Below are 20925 nucleotides of genomic sequence, written 5' to 3'. Positions count from 1 at the left end.
GAGAGTTCATTGAAAAAAATATGTGATGAGATATGTGAGAATATGAGTTGTTTTATCGAAGTGAATAAAATATAGGATGAGAGTGTTCTATTTTTTATTTTAATATATTATTCGTGATTTATTAAGAATTTTAAACATTTAAATATATATTATTATAATTTTTTTATATTTTTATCCGTGTGAATCGTATAAAAATTCTAGTAAGCAATAAAATTAATTGAACAATAAAAAAATAAGAAGAAACAATCATTTATCATTACAAAAGAATTAAGAAAATATAAATTTTAATAAAATTCTTTAACAGTTCGTCGTACAAAACAAAGTAACAAAGTATACTCGTAAGGGTATTAGAAGTTATTAATGAGTGGATGTCAACTTTTTATAATCTTTAATAGCTTTGTCCATCGCATGAATTATCATTTTTTTAATCTGCATTAGAAAAAAAAATCAATTTAAACGCTCGCTTATTTTTCTTATTAGAAAAAATATATAGTTTCATAAAGAGAAAAAAAAAATACCTCTAATTTATCCTCCTTGGATCTATGCCATTTAGGGAGTTGTCTAAATTCCTCACCCAATCGAAAACATTCACTAATATTTTCGGGCGAAACAAAATCAACCGCAACCTTTGTGCATGACTGTAGTCATAAAAATAATAAAAACAATAATAAAGTTTTAAAATCGAGAATTTACTTAAATTTAATACTTTATCTAAATCAACATCTTATTCCTTTTTATAATCGTAAAATAAAAATAAAATATTAAGAAATTAATAGACTCCTTGATTTTTCAATAAAAAGATTTTGAAAATTAGTGATACAAATCAGATAGAGATAACTTAGATTTTGAAAATTAGTGATACAAATTAGATAGAGATAACTTACTTTTAAATTCCTAACTTGATGGGGGCAACCAGCTGGAATAAATACGGCTTCACCAAGTCTTTGTTCAAACGTCCATGGTTCTACACCTGAAATAATTTCAGTAAATATTGTGTCATCGAATTATATTATTTTGAAATGTTTGAAGCATATATTATATTAGTAAATAAAAAAAATTTGAACATACTAACCATATTCCTCTTTGAGCTTTTGCTTGTGACCCATAGTCAAATAGAATATATGATCATGAATTGGGTGAAAAACTTGTTCAACAGGGGAGCATAAAATGTGTCTAAATTCTCTAGAATGGTTTAAAAGGTAATCTTTTAATTTTGGAACATCTTCCCTTCTGAAAATATCCCACAAAGCAGCTCCTTTTTCTCTTGTTTCAATTTCACTTTCCTTGATTGTTACACAATTTCTAGCTATTATACATTTTTCCTCTAAATCTTGAGCCAAATGTACCTTTTTCAATGTTTGGATTGCATATTGTTGCTCATAATCCACCTCCAAATCAGCTATATGCGTCAATATATTTACTGCATCCGACATATCAAGGTGAAGTTTTGTTACGGAATCTCCCCTTCCTAGTTCTTCAGTAATTCCGTATGCAATATATGTTTTTGGACCCAAGTCCGGCTTTAGAACATCTGATGGCATCTTTACAGCAATATTTAAAATTCCATCCCTAGGATTTGTATATTCTTGAAATGGCAATACACTAACGAACTCGTCACAATGACGTGGCAATAAATTCTCAAATTTGTCTGATGGAGGCCAATCTTTAAGCTTAAGCAATTCAGGCCACCCATTATCGTATCTTCTTCCTTTTAAATAACCCTCGAAAAAATTGCGAGTATTTATATCCACCTACAAATAACAAATAAAACTTAATACAAAAAATAATGTGCACAAATTTTATGAAGATTTGACATTAGAAATGAAAAACAACTTATTTTTAGTAAACCAACCTCGCAATCAGTCAAACACTCAATAGCCTTCACTTTAGACATATTGGAAGTCATTTTTTTGTCTAAACTTTCACAAAGTGCACGCCACATAACCATTGGCTCCCAGCTTAATCCATTTTTCTCGTTAAGAACATCGCGAACAATTACAGGTTCACCTTTCGTCCAATGCTTTTGGAATTGTTCTAGACTTTCCCTATTTTGGGTATTAGCTGAGTCCAAATAATATATGTTGTTATCTTCGTTTCCTAGCTTATCTTCCTCTCCGAGATTTTGAATGGTATCATCTCCTTCATAATTCTTAAGTATATCACTTGCATTATCTATTAGATCTAAAATCCAATCTTTTGGCAGAATAGATTTAAGTTTTAGCTCACAAGTGTTGTTACATCCTCCCATCACCTTTGGAGCACAATTAATACTCATATCATCATTTGCAATCCATTTGATATACGGTTCTTCTACACGTTTCTTTAAAATATTCTCCAAATTTGGAATATTTGGTATTGAATCTCCTCCATGGATGTAATTTGGACCTTTATCTTTGTACTCAATTTCTATTCTTTCATCAACTTCAAATCCAACTCCTCCCCGAATCTCACGACAACAAGTTATGCATAGCTCGTATGAACAATCGGCACAACTTCGATGAAGGTCAACAATTGAAGTTGAACAATTATTACTGTTTAAAAAAAAGTGTTATTGAGATTCTTAATTATCAATTTAATCTTCATCTTATTAAAAAGAATCATTACCAGTATATACGTTCGTCATTTCGGCAAGGAGAGTTTTGTATATTAACTGAAGTTGATGACACCCCTGTTAGAAAAAATATGTTGGTAAGAAGGAAGATATCTTTTAAATTTGAAAGAAAGAAATTACCCTGAATTATAGACTCTATCTCGATCTCCTGATTCTGTTCTTCATTAATTTGTTTAAGATATGGAATGAGCAACTTGATCAAGTAATGAAGATGGTGAATTTTTTCCCTATGAGTGATATCCCTCTTGGAAGTCTGAAAGTTATAGAACTATTTTAACTACCAGTAGAAAATTAATACGAGATAAGTAATTTTATAATTTATATTTCAGGACAGAAAAAATAAAGAAGCTAAATAAACCTGAATGATGCCACTTGACTGCAAACAAATATTGCAATTGCAGTTTCCACGACAAAATGGGCATTGCTCGGAAACTTCTACTTCCTTCAATTTCGGGTACCTAAGAAACCAAAGAAATCAAATTTAATTCCTAATAAGAACGCATTGATTTAATATGAAAATAAAAAAATCAATTTATAAAAGAATTTGTACAATTTTTAGCAGAAAGATTCTCAATAAATCTAATAATATCCAGAAGGATTACCATTTTTTTACACAATAAGTGCAATACGCAGTTTGTCTACAATTGGTACAAGGAATAACAATTTTTCTGTCATTCTTTTTACATTGATGACACTTTATATGTTTCTTTTCATCTCCCTGCTTGAAAACAAAATTTAACATAAGAAATTAGTAAAATTCTATAATGAAATAGCATGATGTTGTTTGTATCTCTAACCTTATTCTGAATGTGCTCGGAATTCATCTCCCTTTTTCTCGAAAGCCTCAATCGTTTATTGCAACTTTTGTTTTCTTCAATTGTTCTACTAGTATCATAAATTTTCCTTTTCTGTGACTTTCCTTCCCAAAGTTTTGAAGACGGGCCTTGAGTACTTGTTTGATTGTTTGACGCCATGATAACAAAGTAACACAAATATTGAAATTTATGTATATGTAAGACTATATATATATATATAGAAACGTGTAGATATATAGAAACTTAAATATTCTAAAATTACTAATACTATATATTGTTGTATATATATAGAATATATAAGTTTCCTAAAATATATTTATAGATTTTCTGTTATTCTTTATTTATTTAAAAATGGACCTAGTATTAAAAGTATTCTCAATGGTTGGTCATTAAAAAATTCCTACAAATTAAAAATTTTCTCAAATCTTAAAGAATAAATATATATTTTTTTTTAGGAAATAACCAAAACCACATCCGAATTATTAAAATCAACATTCAAATAAAACAAACATACCATATTCATATCTCTCTGTAAACTCTGTTTTTAAAATTGAAAGTGCTCTTCTCCTTGCTGAAATTTTTTTCTAATTAAAATCAAGATTGAGAAAGATGTTAAATATAATTTATTTATTTTTATTTTTCCTTTTCTTTTTTTCTCTAATTTAATCTTCATCAGATAATGGTAAGATATATTGATGTAATATGTCAATAAATGATGCGACTCTTTTAAAAAAAATTAAATAATTTTCTACCTCTATAAAATATAAATGTAAATTTTGATGAAGAAAAGTTGTATCTCAAAATATTTAAAAATATTTTAATAAGTAAATAGAGGGGTAAGCATATTTTGGGTTGATCCAAATTTCAACCCTAACTCAAATTCAAAATATTAATTGGGGTAAGTTAATTTGGGTTGAATATGAGTTGGGTTAGGGTTACCTAAATTATTCAAATTTAATAAATTTAATTTAATTATCTCGTATCAATCCAATATAAATTAGGGGTGTGCAAATGGATAAACCCGACTCATATTCCACCCAAATTAAATTTGGTCAACCCATTATCCAACTCATATTAATGAATAATATGGGTTGGGTATGGGTTGAATAACTCAAACTAAATTTTAGTTTGTAACATATTTATTACGTTTTTTACTCGTTTAATATTTAACACGTTTTTGTCCTGGTTAACACAATTTGACCCATTTAACAATTATTTGATTTGATTTACCTAATTTAATACGTTTTTTACTTATTCAAGACATTTTTAACTCGTTTAACTAATATTTGATTCGTTTGACCAATTTTGACTCGCTTATTACGTTTTTAGTTTTAACAAATATGTAACATATTTTAATACATTTCACATGTTTTTGACATGTTTAACACGTTTTGGCACGTTTAACATGTTTTTGCACGTTTAACACGTTTTTGCACGTTTAACACGGTTTAACACGTTTTTGACATGTTTAACACGTTTTTGATATGTTTAACACGTTTTTGACATGTTTAACATGTTTTTGGCACGTTTAACATGTTTTTGACAAGTTTAACACGTTTTGGGTACGTTTAACATACTTTTTGCACATATAACACATTTTGGCACATTTAACCCATTTTGACACATTTAACACATTTTTGGCACATTTAACACGTTTTGACATGTTTAACACGTTTTGGAACGTTTAACACATTTTAGCACGTTTAACACGTTTTTGACATGCTTAATACGTTTTGACCCGTTTAACACACTTGTGACATATTTAACATTTTTGGCCCGTTTAATTTGTGTTTTGCTCCGTCTAATATGTTTTTGACATTATTATACATTATTTTGATCTGTTTAACATAATTTTGATTTGTTTGAAATTATTTTGATATTTTAATTACTAAATTAGTTGAAAAAATAATATGTGAGATTAATATAGATTATTTAAATAATATTTAAATTATTCATATTAAATAAAATCTTGGATATGATAAATTCCGTTAATTTTTATAAACAAATTAATTTATTAAAAAGTTTTAGAATAATAAAATATATTAGTTCTGTATAACTAGACTATAATTAAAAACTATATTATTAATGAGTTTTAAAAATTTTAATTATTTTCTATTTAACTGTAATTAAGATCTAGTAAAATTTAAAAGAATATATTAGAGTTGAAAAATGGTTAATTTATAATGATAATTTTGAAATATCAAATATTATTTTAATGTAATTTATTTAAAATATTAAAACGTTTTCTAGTAAAATTGAATAATGATTAAGTCTTCTATAGTTGATTTTATTCGGTAAATTGTTCGAACGTTTTGACCGAAAAATTTATAATAATTGCCAACATAAACGAGAATATAATGCACCTTTGAAGAAAAAAAATAATAATGTAATAAATTTTTATTGAAGAAAAAAATAACCCCAATAAATGGGACGGAGCAGTTGGGGTTATCTGATTCTGACCGTCTTAACAACCAGAATAATAGATATTATTTAATTTATTTTTTAGTAAAATTATTTAATTTAATTTATTTAGTATTACATTAAACAGAATCAAACACCATATATTTTAAGTCACATTATATTGTAAATACTAATATAAGAATTGTCTTAAAATTTAGAGAAAAAATAACAATTTTCTCATTTAAATAACTCACCACATTTAAATCTATAAGATAAATTTATTTATCAATCAAAATACGTTCTATTTTATTTTTCTTTAAACTATTTTTTATTAAATATTAATATTTTAAAAATATTTTCACTTAATAACCCAAAATTTCATAACTCATATTAATTTTAATTATTTAAATAATTCATACAAGGTTATTTAACTAACCAAATCAAACCAAATTTTAAGAATTGTTTATTTGCCTTTCTTTTTTCTTTCTTGAAGAGGACATATTTATTTATTTTAAAATTAAACTAAATGATAAAATTCATGAAAAAACAGTTTAGAGTTGAAGTAGGTGCAACATTGTTTATCATAATTATTATAAATGAAAGAAAAATCAGTTTATCATAATTATTATAAATGAAAGAAAAAATCAATAAATCTCTCCAAGAGAAGTGAAAATAATAATAAATTATTTTCCTCAAAAAAATAATAATAATGAATTATTAAATTTATCCAATCATAAACATCCAAACTCATACTTTACAACATTGTTACGATCAAAAAGATCATAAGATCGAACATATAGATTAATTATGAGTCGACATTTTTTTATAAAGTCATTTTTTTCTTCTCATTTTCAAAAGTAGTTCATAGGAAACAATTTTAAATAATATTACTTGATTCGACAAACACGCAGTTGAGTCGCGATAATAAATAGAAAACAAATAGATTTTGTATAGTAGTTGCAACAAATAAGATAAATCAACCGTCTCAAGCGAATTTGATGGAAAAATTATAAAACAAAACTTTAAAATAAATTTGTAGTATCATACGTAATACCAATAACAAGATTATATATGCAAAAGGAAACGTATCTCAATGTCAAAAAAATATTAATATGATAATATTTCATCAATGATTGAAAACATTATTATATAGAACGTTTATGTAATCAATGATGGTATGAAGAGATGTCATTAAGTCACTATTGAGATTTAGGAATCCTTGACTGTGGCATATATTATTTTGTAAGACTAAAATTCGAATGATAGTTCAATGGATTCTAAGGATCTTATGTAATTGGCGATGGTGTGATTGTGAGACTCTTGATTTTATAAAGGCATCTGGTAATATTCTTGAGTCATGCAATGAAGACATGTATGAGAAAATTGATGTTAATTTGGATATAAATTCAATATCTATTCAATTAAAAAATAGTGAGGAAAATTTTGTTTGGTAATTTTAGAAAGTTCTATAATAGATGAAGAATGTGACTAGTCTTGGAACATACCATGTGTTTTTACAAGCGACATTAATGAAGTTAGATCCCATCTAATACCATATGAGTGCATATTATATTATTTTTGTTGAGAGTACTTTGGGAGTCAAATACTACATCTAATATCTCGGTTTTGAATGAAACGTTATTTAAAATAGAATTCTTATGAATGATATGTGAATGGAAAAAAAAAATATATTATGGTAATTTGTTGTCGTGTGTCACAAGGAGGAGGTGAAATTAGTAACTCTCTTACTCTAGCATTATTAAGAGGTGACTAGTATTTCAAATTTTTTGTGCAGTATGACTATGATTCAATGAATGATGCATAAGTTCTTGGGTAGTTGTTGAAGGAATAAAACGGCTCATATGACATGTCTACATATTTGAATTATCGTCCTAATTATTTTTTGGTGTACTATTTAGATAGAAAAAAATTGTCGAACCTTTAAATATTATAGTCGTCCAATTTTATCATTCATAATTATATTATTATAATGATTTTAACATTCGTTTCATAAAATAGGTAAATCGGTCGGGGAGTTAATAGTTATTTTTAAAAATCTGTGAGCTCAATAACAGGTTGAGTAACGTAGTTGTATTTTTTTTCTTATTTTTATGTGTGATTTTTTAATTTTATTTTTTTTTATCTCATATTTTATCGCTATAATTAAACGATTTTTATCAATTTTAATATATATTAATCCATTTAAAAAAATAAACGAGAATAAATTATACCATATAAGTCAAATTAACAAATAATAAGTTGAATTAAAAAAATTAAAATTAAAAATTCTATACTACTATAATGCTAAAATACATAAAGATAGAACGAACAAATATTATTAAATTTATTAATATATTATATTATCTAAAAATTAATACCCAAATATTAAAATAAAAAATTTCCCAAACCATTCATCTAGGTTTCAAATAGGACCATTAATATGTGTGGCTATCTTTGAAATCACTAAAATGAAGTTATAAAACACTTGACTATTTGACTTTACTATTTATTTTTAAGTCAACACTTATTTTTTCTTATAACGAAATTAAGTCTAGTTATCCTTCATTCAATTTAAAGAAATCTACACATACAAATAAATTAAATTGAGGAAAAATGGACATATTGTTGGAATAATAGTGGATTTGAAATAATGTGAAAGTTGACACACTAGTACTCAAAGGTTAATTAAGATTACAAGTTGGGCTTATTTAATTTTTATATTTTTATTTATAATAATATGATGTTATATATAATTAAATATATATTTTTTTATTAAATAAAAATATTAATATTAATAAATTACTTAAATTACTTAAATTAAAAAAATATTTATTTAAAATAAATTATATGAATATATTATTTTTTATAATTTCTTATTAATATATAATTTTAAAATTTAAATAAATAATTAAATAAGTAAATAAAAAAAATTATATCTAAAATATATAATTTCCTTAATTTTATTGTAATATAATATATAAATGTATATATTTTGGATTTTATATATATATATATATATATATATATATATTAATTGTTTAATATTATTTCAGTATTATTATTTTATCCTTTAAGAGGGTTCATATGAAAAATAATACATTATGATTAATTACCATAAAAACCAAATAAACTTGACTATTATATTTAAAATTAAGGTGCAGCTGGTTTGACATTATTAACTATAATTTTAAAATATCTGCAACAAAATAGAAACAACTTTTTAAGACAGTGGGATGAAAATAGATTTTATATATATATACATAAATTATGTTTTAAAAAATTATTTTGAACATATAATATTCTTAACAAATAAAAAATGTTTCATTAGGATAGCTCAACTAACTTGTCCTTCTTCTCAAATGAAAGTATTCTACAAATTAATATTACTAAGATAAAATTTCTATATAACCAAACAAAGGATGTTGTCTTGGTCTATACTTGAATTGAATTATTTTATCTTAAATTTAGTTGGAATTCAATTTCATGTGTGTTTTGAATATGAGTCCAATATTGCTGCTCCTTCTAGAAAATGTTAGAAATCATTTATAATTTAAACGTTTGTGATGGTGAAAGATAATTAAAATAGAAAGAAGCATGAAAATTATTAATAAATTTTAGATTTTGGTTATATTATTAGAAATAATTATGGGATGGAATTTGAAGAGAAATGAGAGACGGTATATTAGTTGAAAAAATTAAATAATTTATTCCTCTTTACACCTTTATTTTCTCTTTTTTCCAACTAATAAGATTTATACTATAAGTAGTTTATATTAAAATTTATACTATTAAGGATAAACAAACAGACGTATTGATAAAGCTTAACTAGTTGTTCAAACATGACCTAAATTCTACATGGCAACTGTGTTCAATTTGTCGGGATCTAAAATTTCCCAATATCTCATAAAAATCCTTGAATTTAATAAGGTTGGAATTCAATTAATTTAAACTAAAACCTCATTTATGATTTAATTATTATTCTAATATTACCTTACAATGTTTGAAATTGTTTATAAAAGATTTTAGTAGATTTTTCTTTAATATGACCATACATGTCAGATGAAAGGTTCACAAATATGCACATAAAAAAAATAGTTTAAAACTTTTATAAAATACAAAAATATATATATATATCACCATGTTATATATTTAATTGTATTTATTAGTGGTCGAAATAGAATCGGACCAGAGTTTAGACAATGAACACAAATATCATGTCGCCCCCAATCAAATTGGGAAAAAAAACTCGGACAATGAACACAAATATCATCTCACCCCGATCAAACTGGGAAAAAACTCGAATGGGACAATTTTAATTAAAAATTGCGGTGCGGATTATAATTATCCTCCTTAAATGTGAACGTTTAAGAAATAAAATATAAGATAAAATAAAAGGAGTTATAAAAAAAAAATTATTATTATTATTCTAAGGTTAAAAATTGAAAGGTATAATACAAACCTCATTCATCTAGCAAAAAAACAGAACTTAAAAAAGAAAAAAAAACATTTCGACATAATCCTTGTTTCAACTAGCCTGGCTTATCATTTAAAGAAAAAAGTAGGATTGGATTTGTATCAAAATTGGTGGAGATTTCAATTAGTGTATTTAATATTATATTAAGATACATAGTTAACAATATCATAACTAGCATGTATCCCGTGCACGAGTAATAATATAAAAAACCGTGAAAAAAATATGACGGTAAAATTTTTATGAGCAGATCAACCCACAATCCGACCCAATTATCCATTACTCTCGCATATATCCAAATTAACCACCGCTCTCGACCCGGCAATCTGGATACTTTAAAAATTAAGCATCATTATATATATAGATTATTTTTCAATATATCTAAAATGTAATCACAGTATCATTTCGAAAAACATTTGTTTTCAATTTATCTTTTATTAACTCATGTAGTAGCATTTGTTTTCAATTTATCTTTTATTAACTCATGTAGTAGCAGGTTCTTATTGGTAACCTCTAGTTTTGTTTGTTTACTACAGAGGCATCTCTCGGATTTTAGTTCTTATTGGTAACCTCTAGTTTTGTTTGTTTACTATAAAGGCATCTCTCGGATTTTAAGCCTGATTGATTATCTCCCATAGTCTAGGGAGTGGTAACAAATCCCGCCGCACTCTCGACTCGACCTATTCTCCGCATACAAGTATGCTAATGGGTTATGAAAAATCTCAATCTCTCTTCTTCATGGGATTGGGGGAAAATGATGTATGTTTGGTTCAATGAATGTAGAGAATCTGCTTTGTTTTGTTCTAAAAGTTCTAGAGTTCTAGAATTCCATAATCATATGAAAAAAAATAAATCAGGTCAGGCTTGTTTGGCAAATTTCTACAAGGGTAAACATTCTGGATTATTTGATCAAAATTCTAGAAATTGGATAATGGATTCGGAAGCTTCTGATCACATGACAGGAGATAAACAATTTTATTAAATTACACTCCTTTCATGACATTCCTGGTATTAGAATTGGTAATGGCTCCACAATTAAGATAATCGGATTTGGATCGATTTATGTTACGCCCAATGAACTCTATATTCCATGTCTCGACTACAATCTAATCATTGTGACTGTCAGGACGACGTTCAGTAGTGAGCTATGCACAAATCTCTATATCATTAATGGCGATTATTCACATACATGCTTAAAATATTATCGTGGCATTATAGACTAGAAAAACCCTTATATATCTTGTTAAACTCTTTCAGAGTTATTAATCGATGCAAAACCTAATTCATTTCAACGTGAAGTGTGTGAGTATGCTAAAGATTGTCGCGTGTATTTTCCTCGTTTATCATACAATGCCTCAAAACCATTTGCATTGTTTCATTTTGATGTGTGGAGTCCTCAAGAGTAAAGACTCTCGATGAAAAGCGATTTGTCTTGTTCGTTGATGACCATGCCCCGTTTAACATGGTTGTTACTCAGTGAAAGAAAAATCAAAAGTTGACAAAATCTTTCCACAATTCCATATCATGATTCAAACTCAATTCCAATGTTCAATTCTTTCCATTCCATAAAAACAGATAATGCAAATGAGTTCTTTAATGATGTTCTTGGTCAGTTTCTTTTGACAAATGGTATTATTCATTGTAGTTCTTCAACTCTTTCTTCAAAGTTTAACATGGTTGTTCCTCGATGACAAATGGTATTATTCATCATAGTTCTTGTGTTGGCACTCCTCAACAAAGAAACAACACCTTCTTGAGGTCACTCGTTCTCTTTTAATCTCCTCAACCATCCCAAAATTGTTTTAGGGAGATGTAGTCTCTACCGCTGCATACATCATCAATAGTATTCCTTCCAAAATCTCTCAATTCCAAACTCCCAACTTGAGGGGGGGAGTGTATTTAATATTATATTAAGATAGTCAGTTATGTTAACTGCCCATTACCATAGTTATTTTTCAGTATATATCAAATGTAATCTCAATCATTTCATCTAATGAGAAAAATACCTAGTGTATTTTATGAGATCATACACACCAATGAAATGGGGAATCAATAATGCAATACATATCCAGATTCATCATGATTGAACCATATCTCCAAACCAATATGAAACTAGTGTTGAAGAAAGAAAAATCCAACCTTTATGTTCACAAGTGTTGGGATCATGTCTAATAGATGAATGGATGAGATGGAAGAAGGTCTAATCTGAATGAAAGCACATAGGCAACTTGAACTACACATCTAATCTCCAATTCTAACATATTCTCTATCAGATGTCTGACTAGTTCCAAAATCCAATCAGAAACTAAAACAAGAACACAATAATAGCAGTTAAGATTTGAGTACAGGGTATGTGATTTACCAAGAAAAAATTTGATTCATTCTCTGTTTGTCTCCTCCTCCTTTTCGCGGTTCCATTGCTCAATCCTGGCTCGACGTTCCTCACTCCCTTCTCTTGCTGGGCTTCTGCTATGTCTAGAACTTCCTCTTCTCCTTCTCCCATTGTCATCATCCTCATACCTCCCATGTTGTCTATTCCCACCCCGTCTATGATGATCTCCCCGTTCACGTTCTCTGTCCCTTTCCTTGTCTCTAGAATGATCTCTCCGTCGATGAGGGCTACCACTCCTGCTCCTACTCCTGCTCCGACTTCGAGTTCCCCAAAATCGTCGATATCGACCGAACAATTTCTTCCTTAAATCCCTTCCAATGAGCTTAACATGCATGAAATTACAATATCCTCCACGATTACAACTATCCTCTTCATACTGACGGCACGTAGCTTCACGGAAATCAGTTACAGGAGAAAATTCAGCAATAATAGGGCGACCAGAGTAAAAACGACCTTGAAATGCCTGTAAAGCTGCAGCAGCTTGATCTTCTTCCTTGAACTGAACATATACGTTTCCGATCATATGATCAGCGAGGTTATCACAAACATTAAGATTCTCAATCTGGCCGAATTTGTCAAGCTCCTCAAATATATCCTCGTAGAAATCTTCGAAGTGTTCTTGCATCTTCTTTGGATCAATCGGCTGGCCTTGAACGTCAACACCTAAGTTTATCATATCGGGACGCATGTACATGTTGGATAGAACGAGAGTAGGAGAAATGGTGGGGCGATTGTGGAGACGCGAACATCGATCTCCGTGGCGACAGGCGCCGATCTTGAAGTAGAATGGACAGTTTACTCGGTCCTTCTCGGTGCCGAAGATTGAAGCTAAGTGTTCCGCCATGGGAAGGGGTTGATTCACAGGATCGAGAAAGAGTGAAAATTGAACTTCTTTGGTTAGGTTTAGGGTATGGGGAATGAAGAATAAAGTAAAACGGAGAGGAAAATAAGAAGAATGGGATTTTCCAATATTTAAGGGAATGTTTGATACACAAAAAAAAATAATCTTATTTAATAAGAATATGTACTAATTGAGTTTTTTTATTTATTTTAGGAATATAACATAAATACATGATTTTAAATTATTAAACTTTTTTCAATTGAATTTGAAATAATTGAATTCTTTAAAATATATATATATATATATTTTTAACTTAACTAACATTTAGCCCGTACATTTGCACAATTAATAATATAAAAAATCGTAAAAAAAAATTACGAATAATATTTTTAATTTTATTTTTAATCGTTTTAAGTTTATGGGTGGGTCAACCCACAATCCGACCCAAGTATCCATTTATTCAACATCATTATATATATATATATATATATATATATTGAATTTATATTAATGTTAAAACGTTATGCATTCATTAAATTTGGTGTTAAATTTAAAATATAAAGTCTTAGTAGCCTAGTTGATAAAAGGTTGTACTTGTTTTTGTTAGGTTGCAAGTTCTAAACATACCTCTAGCATTTTTTATTTTATTTTTAACCGTTTTAAATTTAAATGCGGATCAACCCACAATCCGACCCAAATATCCAAATTAACCACAGCTCTTGACCCGGCAATCCGGACACTTTAAAAATTAATCATCATTATATATATATAGATTAGTTAGTTAAAAAGTTGAACTTATATTAATATTAAAACGTCTCACGTTTATCAAATTTGGTGTTGAATTTAAAATATAAAGTATTTGTAGCTTAGTTGGTTAAAGAGTTGTATTTGTTTTGTTAGGTTACAAGTTCGAAACATACCTCTAGCATTTTTAATTTTATTTTTAACCGTTTTAAATTTAAAGGCGAGTCAACCCACAATCCGACTCAAATATCCAAATTAACCACAGATCTCGACCCGGCAATCCGGACATTTTAAAAATTAAGCATCATTATATATATAAATTAATTAGTTAAAAAGTTGAACTTATATTAATATTAAAACGTCACGCGTTTATCAAATTTGGTGTTGAATTTTAAAATATAAAGTCTTTGTAACTTAGTTGGTTAAAAAGTTGTACTTGTTTTGTTAGGTTGCAAGTTCGAAACATACCTTTAGCAATATTAATTTTATTTTAACCGTTTTAAATTTAAAGGCGGGTCAACCCACAATCCAACCCAAGTATCCAAATTAACCACAGCTCTCGACCCGGCAATCCAGACACTTTAAAAATTAAGCATCATTATATATATATATATATATATATATATATATAGATTTGGTTTTTCATTAAATGAGGTTCAAACTATGAATATTTTAATATTGGACTTTATTATCAAAATTTTAGTCATTTCAAATATTTTCTAAACAGACAAAACTTTAGAGGTGCTCATACGGTTCTAGTTAAGTTCGATTTTACCTCTTATTTTAAAAATGTTAACCAACTAGTATTAGTATCGATTTTACTGGTTTTGATTCTACTAATTCTGATCAGTTAACAGATTTAACCGTAAACCATTCAATTTTTTAAATTAAGTATTAAATTTATTAAATAATTTTTTTTATAAATTTTTTGTTTGCTAACTAATTTTAAGTTATTCTTTATTATATTATAAATGTTATAATATAATATATTATAATAATATTTCATAAATATATTTAGAAATATGTTATAATATAAGTTTTTATTTTTATAAATTAAATATTTTTTAAACAATTTTATACAAATTATAATTTAAAATTTAAAAATAACTAATATATATTATTAAATATTATTTATACTATATCTAATATTTAAAAAATAACTAATATAAATATATATGATTAAATTATTACCGGTTTATCCGGTTAAACCGATAGAAAAATAGTTTAACCGAGAACCGAATCGTTTAACCGGTAAAAAAATCGGTTAACCGGAACTGTTAGAACCGGTTAACCAATAAACCGGTAAAATGAAACCGGTAAGTTATCGGTTTTTCAGTTTTTTTATATAGTTCCGTCAACTTTTTTAATATTTTATTTTTGTTTTTTTTAACAAATTTGTCACATTTTGAATGTATTTTTTAAATTGAGTATTGTTTATGAAATTTGTATTGTCAAACTAATTTTGAATTACTAAAAAAAATATAATCAAATGAAAAAATTTGAACAAAAATAGATTTTGTATTTATTTTTAAAAAAATATTATAAAGACATAATTTTGTGTACAATTTTCAATGAAATATATTTATGTTTTAAATTAATATTTTTTTCGAGATATATGTGTTCAAAATTTTCGAATTAGGTTTGAATGTCTTAAAAAAATGTAAATATAACTAGAAACTCAGTAAAAAAATTTATTATTTTATTTTACATACATGGTAAAATAATTATATGGTAAACTAAAAAATTATGATAATATGTACCTAATTTTAAACTCAGATACCAATTAAGCGAATTAGTAGTTACCCCAATTTTTTAAGTTAGAATTCTTAATAAAAATTAAACTTTGATATCTTTGATTTTTTTAGGAAAAATTGTTTACATAATATATATAGTTAGATACATTTATTAATTTTAAGTAACTTTTCAGATTTTTTTTATCTGAACAATATTATAATTCCAAATATTTAATCAGCTTTTTTTCAGTACAAAAAGAAATAGAAAGTAGTCCATACTCCATAACTTCATATGATCTATTTTAATATTAAGAATGACACAAGACATCTAACTTATTCTCATACTCAATCATTTAATAAATTAAAACAAAAGACCTCTTAACAGGTATGTTGATTATTCAGTATCAAATGCCAATTCTAATGTAGGCTCATAATCAAACTCTAGTACAAGAAAAACCGCAATAAATGAGAATTGACATTGTTTCCGAAACTCTTCCCCCTAAAAAAACCACAAAACCGAAGAAAAAACTAAATCACAAAACAAATAATTTACCTGTTTAAGTGGATACATGGGCAGAAGCTGCGAATTCCGCAAGCTGCTCACCACTAAGATTCGAAACGAGTTCCATCGATATATACTTCTCTGGAAGAAAATCGACATATTCATCTTCTTTAAATTTATGAACTTCCTGTAACTTCCTAGCTTCAGATTCCGCAGTTTCTGCCTCTAAAAGCAGAATCTCAGCTTCTTCAGTATCCCCAAATGCAAGAACAGCTGATCTTTCAGATTTGGCAGAGCCTGCAATTAGCAAAAGCCTTTGGAATCTAGTTAATGCGGTTTCGTTTTCCTTGGACAATATATGGTTCTCTGTTTCTTGCAGAGTGTTGAGATTAATTGAAATATCTTCCTCGATCTTTACGAGCTTCAGCTCGGCTTCTTCCAGTTTGACTTGTAGGCTTTCTTTATCGATACTGAGTGTTCTTGATTCATTGGCGATTCTTGCTGCTTCTTTGAAGTTTCTAGCTGTGGCTGCAACTTTCTTTTCTGCTTCCAGCTCGGGAACTCTTTTTTCTATGAATATAAGTCTGTGTTTCATGGATTCTATATCTTGCTGGATAGTTGATTTTGTTGAAGATAGCTCCTGTAAATGATAGACAGGAAAATGAGTCAAGAGAAATCACAGATCATAACTTATTTGAAAACACTTTCTGGAGGTGGATCTGATTCTGAGTTTCAACGGAAAAAATGTTGATAAAGAATATTCACTTTGTTTGTCAAATATTTTATCTGAATGTTAACTTAAACAAGATTATATTCTGGATCGTAACTCAATTAGGCATATATTCATAAATTTGTTGATATTTTCGAAAATTCAGACTCTATTTGATATGACTTGTTGAGATTATTTTCAAATAATTCACTATCACAATAAACATCAATTCTTCAATCTTATCATTAAAATTATCAACTAAAATATTCTTCATTTTCTAAAACTCTTTATTATCAATTTTATATAAGGTAAAATGGTAAATGAACCTAAACTTTTAAACCAAACATCAAAGATGTCTTTTTTCCAAATAATCTAGATTTGTTTTTTCAAATAACCCATGATCAAACAAGATCTTAATCTGTTTTTCTTAAGGCTTTAGGGAGTTTTTTATTTTGATGTTATTAAATTACCTTATGAGGTTATCTGACCTAAGGCTTTTATCCCAATCCCATCTTTCTCCTCGTATTTTCCATTTCTATGACATCCTCAATGTCTCTATTCTAATAAGTTGCCTTTGCGACAACTTAATCAATTGAAAATTGAACTTTTACAACGAAAAATCAATATATATGGGATTGATTAGATTGTGAGTAGTTCACTAGATTTCCTGTCATAACGCCTTTTCTCCATGGTTTTTCCTACAATACATTATTTTTCTCCCATATTCACTGTATTTTCTGTCTTGTTCTTACTCTTTATTAACTTTTAAAAAAAAGAAGGAAATCGCACAACTTAACTAGGACCTACTTCACAATTCCAATGACATTGATCCTTCTTCAATGTAAAAGACAAAGAACCTGGTTCTATAGAGTGTAAAGATTTAAAGTCGTAAAGAAGATAGAAGAGAGAATGGTGACCTGAAGAGTAGCTCTGGCAGCCAATATTTCCTGTCTGAGCATTCGAACATCCATGTTTAGTTTCTCCTCGGTTTTAGCAAGTCTCACTTTGTCTTCTCTTGACTTCAAGATCAACAGCATTAGAGTCTTCCTAAGCTTCACAAGTTCTTGATAGGAAGCCGCTTCATCTCCAGAGATCTTCGCCAGTTTCTGAAGTTTCTCCCCTCTTTCCCTTTCCTGAGATGATAAGTCATTCATCTCATTCTTCATACTCAATAAAACCTCATTCTGAGTTTCCAATTGAGAAAGACCCGATTGAAGGTTGTTAAATTTGGTAGTTAGGCTTGTTTGCATCTCATCAAATCCAGAAACAACATTGGAAATCCTTTTCTCAACTCGTTCAATGTTATCATCATTTTCTGCAATTTCTCCCTGCTTTGCTTTAACTAATGCAAGTAGATTTTCCAATTCCTCTGTCAGTATTTCCTTTCTCTTGTAAAGAACTTCGCTTTCTCTCTTGTCATCCCCAACTGAATCATCAATGGTGTCATTCAATGTCAGCCTTGCCTGGTTTATTATATCAGATTCAATTTCCAGTTCCATCTTTTTCACCTCCAAGTCTTCAACAAACGAAAGCCATTTGTTTATTTTACTTGTGGATGCAACTTCTCCTGATTTTATGATTTCATCTGCATCATTTGTTGTGTCCTGATGGAATATAAATTAAGAACAGTCAAGTTTCGATTCGTTTTCAGACATCAAATGTGAGTGTTTAACTAGAAACAGATGAAAACTAACCGTGGCAAAACTCTTCATCAAAGATGCACATTCCTCCTCAACTTCAATTTGAAACTCCAGAGCTTTCTGCATCTTATCATCAACAGCATCACAATCAGCCTCAGCTAGTCCAAGGGCAGCCGATAAACTTTCCTTCTCCGTTTCTACAGATGCAAGTTCCTCACTAACCCTCTCAGCAGTCTCGAAATCTTCGTCTTCACAAGCTTTATCCAGCTTCATCTCAAGTTCTCTGTGCCTGACAAAAGCAATACTCAAACTCTCAGCAGCTTTTCTTCTCCTTCTGGAAGATGATTTCCGCTCAGTAGAAACAGAAGCGACTAGTTCAGTAACAATTCCAAGCTTTTCAGCTACATGCGCCTTTATCTGTTCAAATCTAGTCTCAATTGGATCACATTGGCTTTGACTAGGGCTAGAGACAAGAACTTCAGCTTGCAAGGCATCATCTCCATTATCATCAAGTCTAGAAACTATGGATTCAACAGGTTCGGAATTAGGCTCATCTGTAGGAGTAGGAAGAGACGCTATTTCTTGTTGATCAGGAGAATCTGTTGATTCAACTTCGGAGATAGATGGGCGAGGAGGAGATGAAGGTTGATGTTGATAACTTGGAGTGTCTCTACCATATCCAATCCTCAATCCAGCTCTCTTCTTCTTTCTGATAGATAACTGCCGGGAAACTGATGTTAACGATGGAGATGGTGATATAACTTCGTTACCAGATGTATCCGATGGAGTTTGGATGGAAGAATCGTCTAATTGTGAACTTGAGCTTAACCGTGGTTCATCTTCAATAGGTGTAATAAGCGTCAGATCGGAGAATAGATTCTCATCGAGCGGTTGAGAACCATTATCTTCCTCTTGGCGGTGATCAGATTCAATCGAATGCTTGGGAGAATCGAGAATCGGCTGAGATTGGTGGTGCAGATCATTGGCGTCGCCACTTTTGTTATCATCTAGTAATTGAGAAGGATTGAACATTACCATTCCTTCGAATAGAGAATCCATTTCATCCATGGGCGTCACAACAGTTCAAGATATTGATTTTGTTTCTTCCTCGCCCGCCGGAGATCTGAAGGTGCTACCTTTTTGTTACCAGCAAAGAGTCTAACTTCGTCTATGATGATGAACCCATAGTAGGCAGATTCCAAAAACCCAGAGCTAATTGACAATATAAATCTTATTTTAATATATTTTATATATTTTAATTCATTATATTAGATATATATAATAATATATACTCATAAATATATATAATATATATTTAGTATCATATATAAAAAAAATGTCTTTATTTTAGAAATTGATTAATTGATCTATTGATAATGGTATCATCGGTTTTGACAATTTTTTAAATTTATTTAAGTTGTTTTTTTTTAATTTTATATAAATTATAATATATTTTTTAAAACAATTATATACAAATTATAATTTTAAAATTTAAAATAACTATAATTTATATATATATATATATATCATTAAATATTATAATATATCTAATATTTACAAAAATAATTAATATAAATATATAATAATAATTGATTTATCGGATAAATTGCTAGAAGCCTATAACCGGTTAACCGATAAACCCATAAAATAAAACAGGTAAACTTTCAATTTGATTATCGATTTTTCAGTTTGCATGTATAGTCCTAACTAGGGATGTTCATTAGTTCGGTTTCGAGTTATTCGAGTTACTCAATTCGGGTTTTTAAATTTTTTATTTTTTTAAGAAAATTTGAAAAATAACCAAATATTGAAATTCGAATTCGATGAATTCAAATTCGGTCGGATATTCTGTTTATACCAAATATTAAACACACATATACAATTGTATTATTTATTACAATAATTGCACTCAAAGCCGACCATAGGGTAAACCCAGCAAGCCCTCGGGTTAGGACAACTCATTTATTAAAAATAAAGATATATTTTATCAAATTTGTTGTAATTTTAAATATGAAATGTTGTATCTTATTGATTTAAGATAAGAATGAAAATTTTTATTTGATCATG

General features: G+C 28.3%; 3 protein-coding genes across 3 annotated transcripts; all 3 read right to left on the bottom strand.

Annotated features, from left to right (window-relative positions):
• Positions 1 to 357: 357 nt before the first annotated feature.
• Positions 358 to 3363, bottom strand: LOC124912418 (lysine-specific demethylase JMJ25-like). The gene is made up of 9 exons (XM_047453038.1): positions 3214 to 3363; positions 2970 to 3069; positions 2732 to 2864; positions 2605 to 2668; positions 1853 to 2531; positions 1073 to 1751; positions 885 to 970; positions 519 to 638; positions 358 to 429 (listed from the first exon to the last, which is right to left on the bottom strand). Exons 1-9 carry the CDS (start codon positions 3351 to 3353, stop codon positions 358 to 360), a joined length of 2073 nt encoding a protein of 690 aa, XP_047308994.1. The 5' UTR covers positions 3354 to 3363.
• Positions 3364 to 12415: 9052 nt separating this feature from the next.
• On the bottom strand, positions 12416 to 13621 carry LOC124917635 (splicing factor U2af small subunit B-like). Its single transcript, XM_047458023.1, has one exon. It carries the CDS (start codon positions 13531 to 13533, stop codon positions 12676 to 12678), a length of 858 nt encoding a protein of 285 aa, XP_047313979.1. The 5' UTR covers positions 13534 to 13621; the 3' UTR covers positions 12416 to 12675.
• A 2715-nt stretch (positions 13622 to 16336) lies between these two features.
• LOC124920329 (intracellular protein transport protein USO1) lies at positions 16337 to 20045 on the bottom strand. The gene is made up of 3 exons (XM_047460795.1): positions 18913 to 20045; positions 18136 to 18822; positions 16337 to 17149 (listed from the first exon to the last, which is right to left on the bottom strand). The coding sequence occupies exons 1-3, from the start codon at positions 19924 to 19926 to the stop codon at positions 16565 to 16567; spliced, it is 2286 nt and encodes a 761-aa protein (XP_047316751.1). The 5' UTR covers positions 19927 to 20045; the 3' UTR covers positions 16337 to 16564.
• Between the last annotated feature and the right edge of the window lie 880 nt (positions 20046 to 20925).

Source organism: Impatiens glandulifera, chromosome 1 (genome assembly GCF_907164915.1).
Source record: "Impatiens glandulifera chromosome 1, dImpGla2.1, whole genome shotgun sequence".
Taxonomy (NCBI): Eukaryota; Viridiplantae; Streptophyta; class Magnoliopsida; order Ericales; family Balsaminaceae; genus Impatiens; species Impatiens glandulifera.
This window is presented reverse-complemented; position numbering and strand designations above follow the sequence as displayed.

Bases quoted from the DNA above. Each gene is read 5' to 3' on its own strand.
- LOC124917635 (XM_047458023.1), bottom strand. From the start codon at position 13,533: ATGGCGGAACACTTAGCTTCAATCTTCGGCACCGAGAAGGACCGAGTA.
- LOC124912418 (XM_047453038.1), bottom strand. From the start codon at position 3,353: ATGTTAAATTTTGTTTTCAAGCAGGGAGATGAAAAGAAACATATAAAG. The intron at 1,752-1,852 runs GTTGGTTTACTA...TGTTATTTGTAG, and splicing joins AGTGTTTGACTGATTGCGAG to GTGGATATAAATACTCGCAA. The intron at 971-1,072 runs GTTAGTATGTTC...AAATTATTTCAG, and splicing joins AAAGCTCAAAGAGGAATATG to GTGTAGAACCATGGACGTTT.
- LOC124920329 (XM_047460795.1), bottom strand. From the start codon at position 19,926: ATGGATGAAATGGATTCTCTATTCGAAGGAATGGTAATGTTCAATCCT. The intron at 18,823-18,912 runs GTTAGTTTTCAT...ATATTCCATCAG, and splicing joins TGATGAAGAGTTTTGCCACG to GACACAACAAATGATGCAGA. The intron at 17,150-18,135 runs GTCACCATTCTC...TATCATTTACAG, and splicing joins CTGCCAGAGCTACTCTTCAG to GAGCTATCTTCAACAAAATC.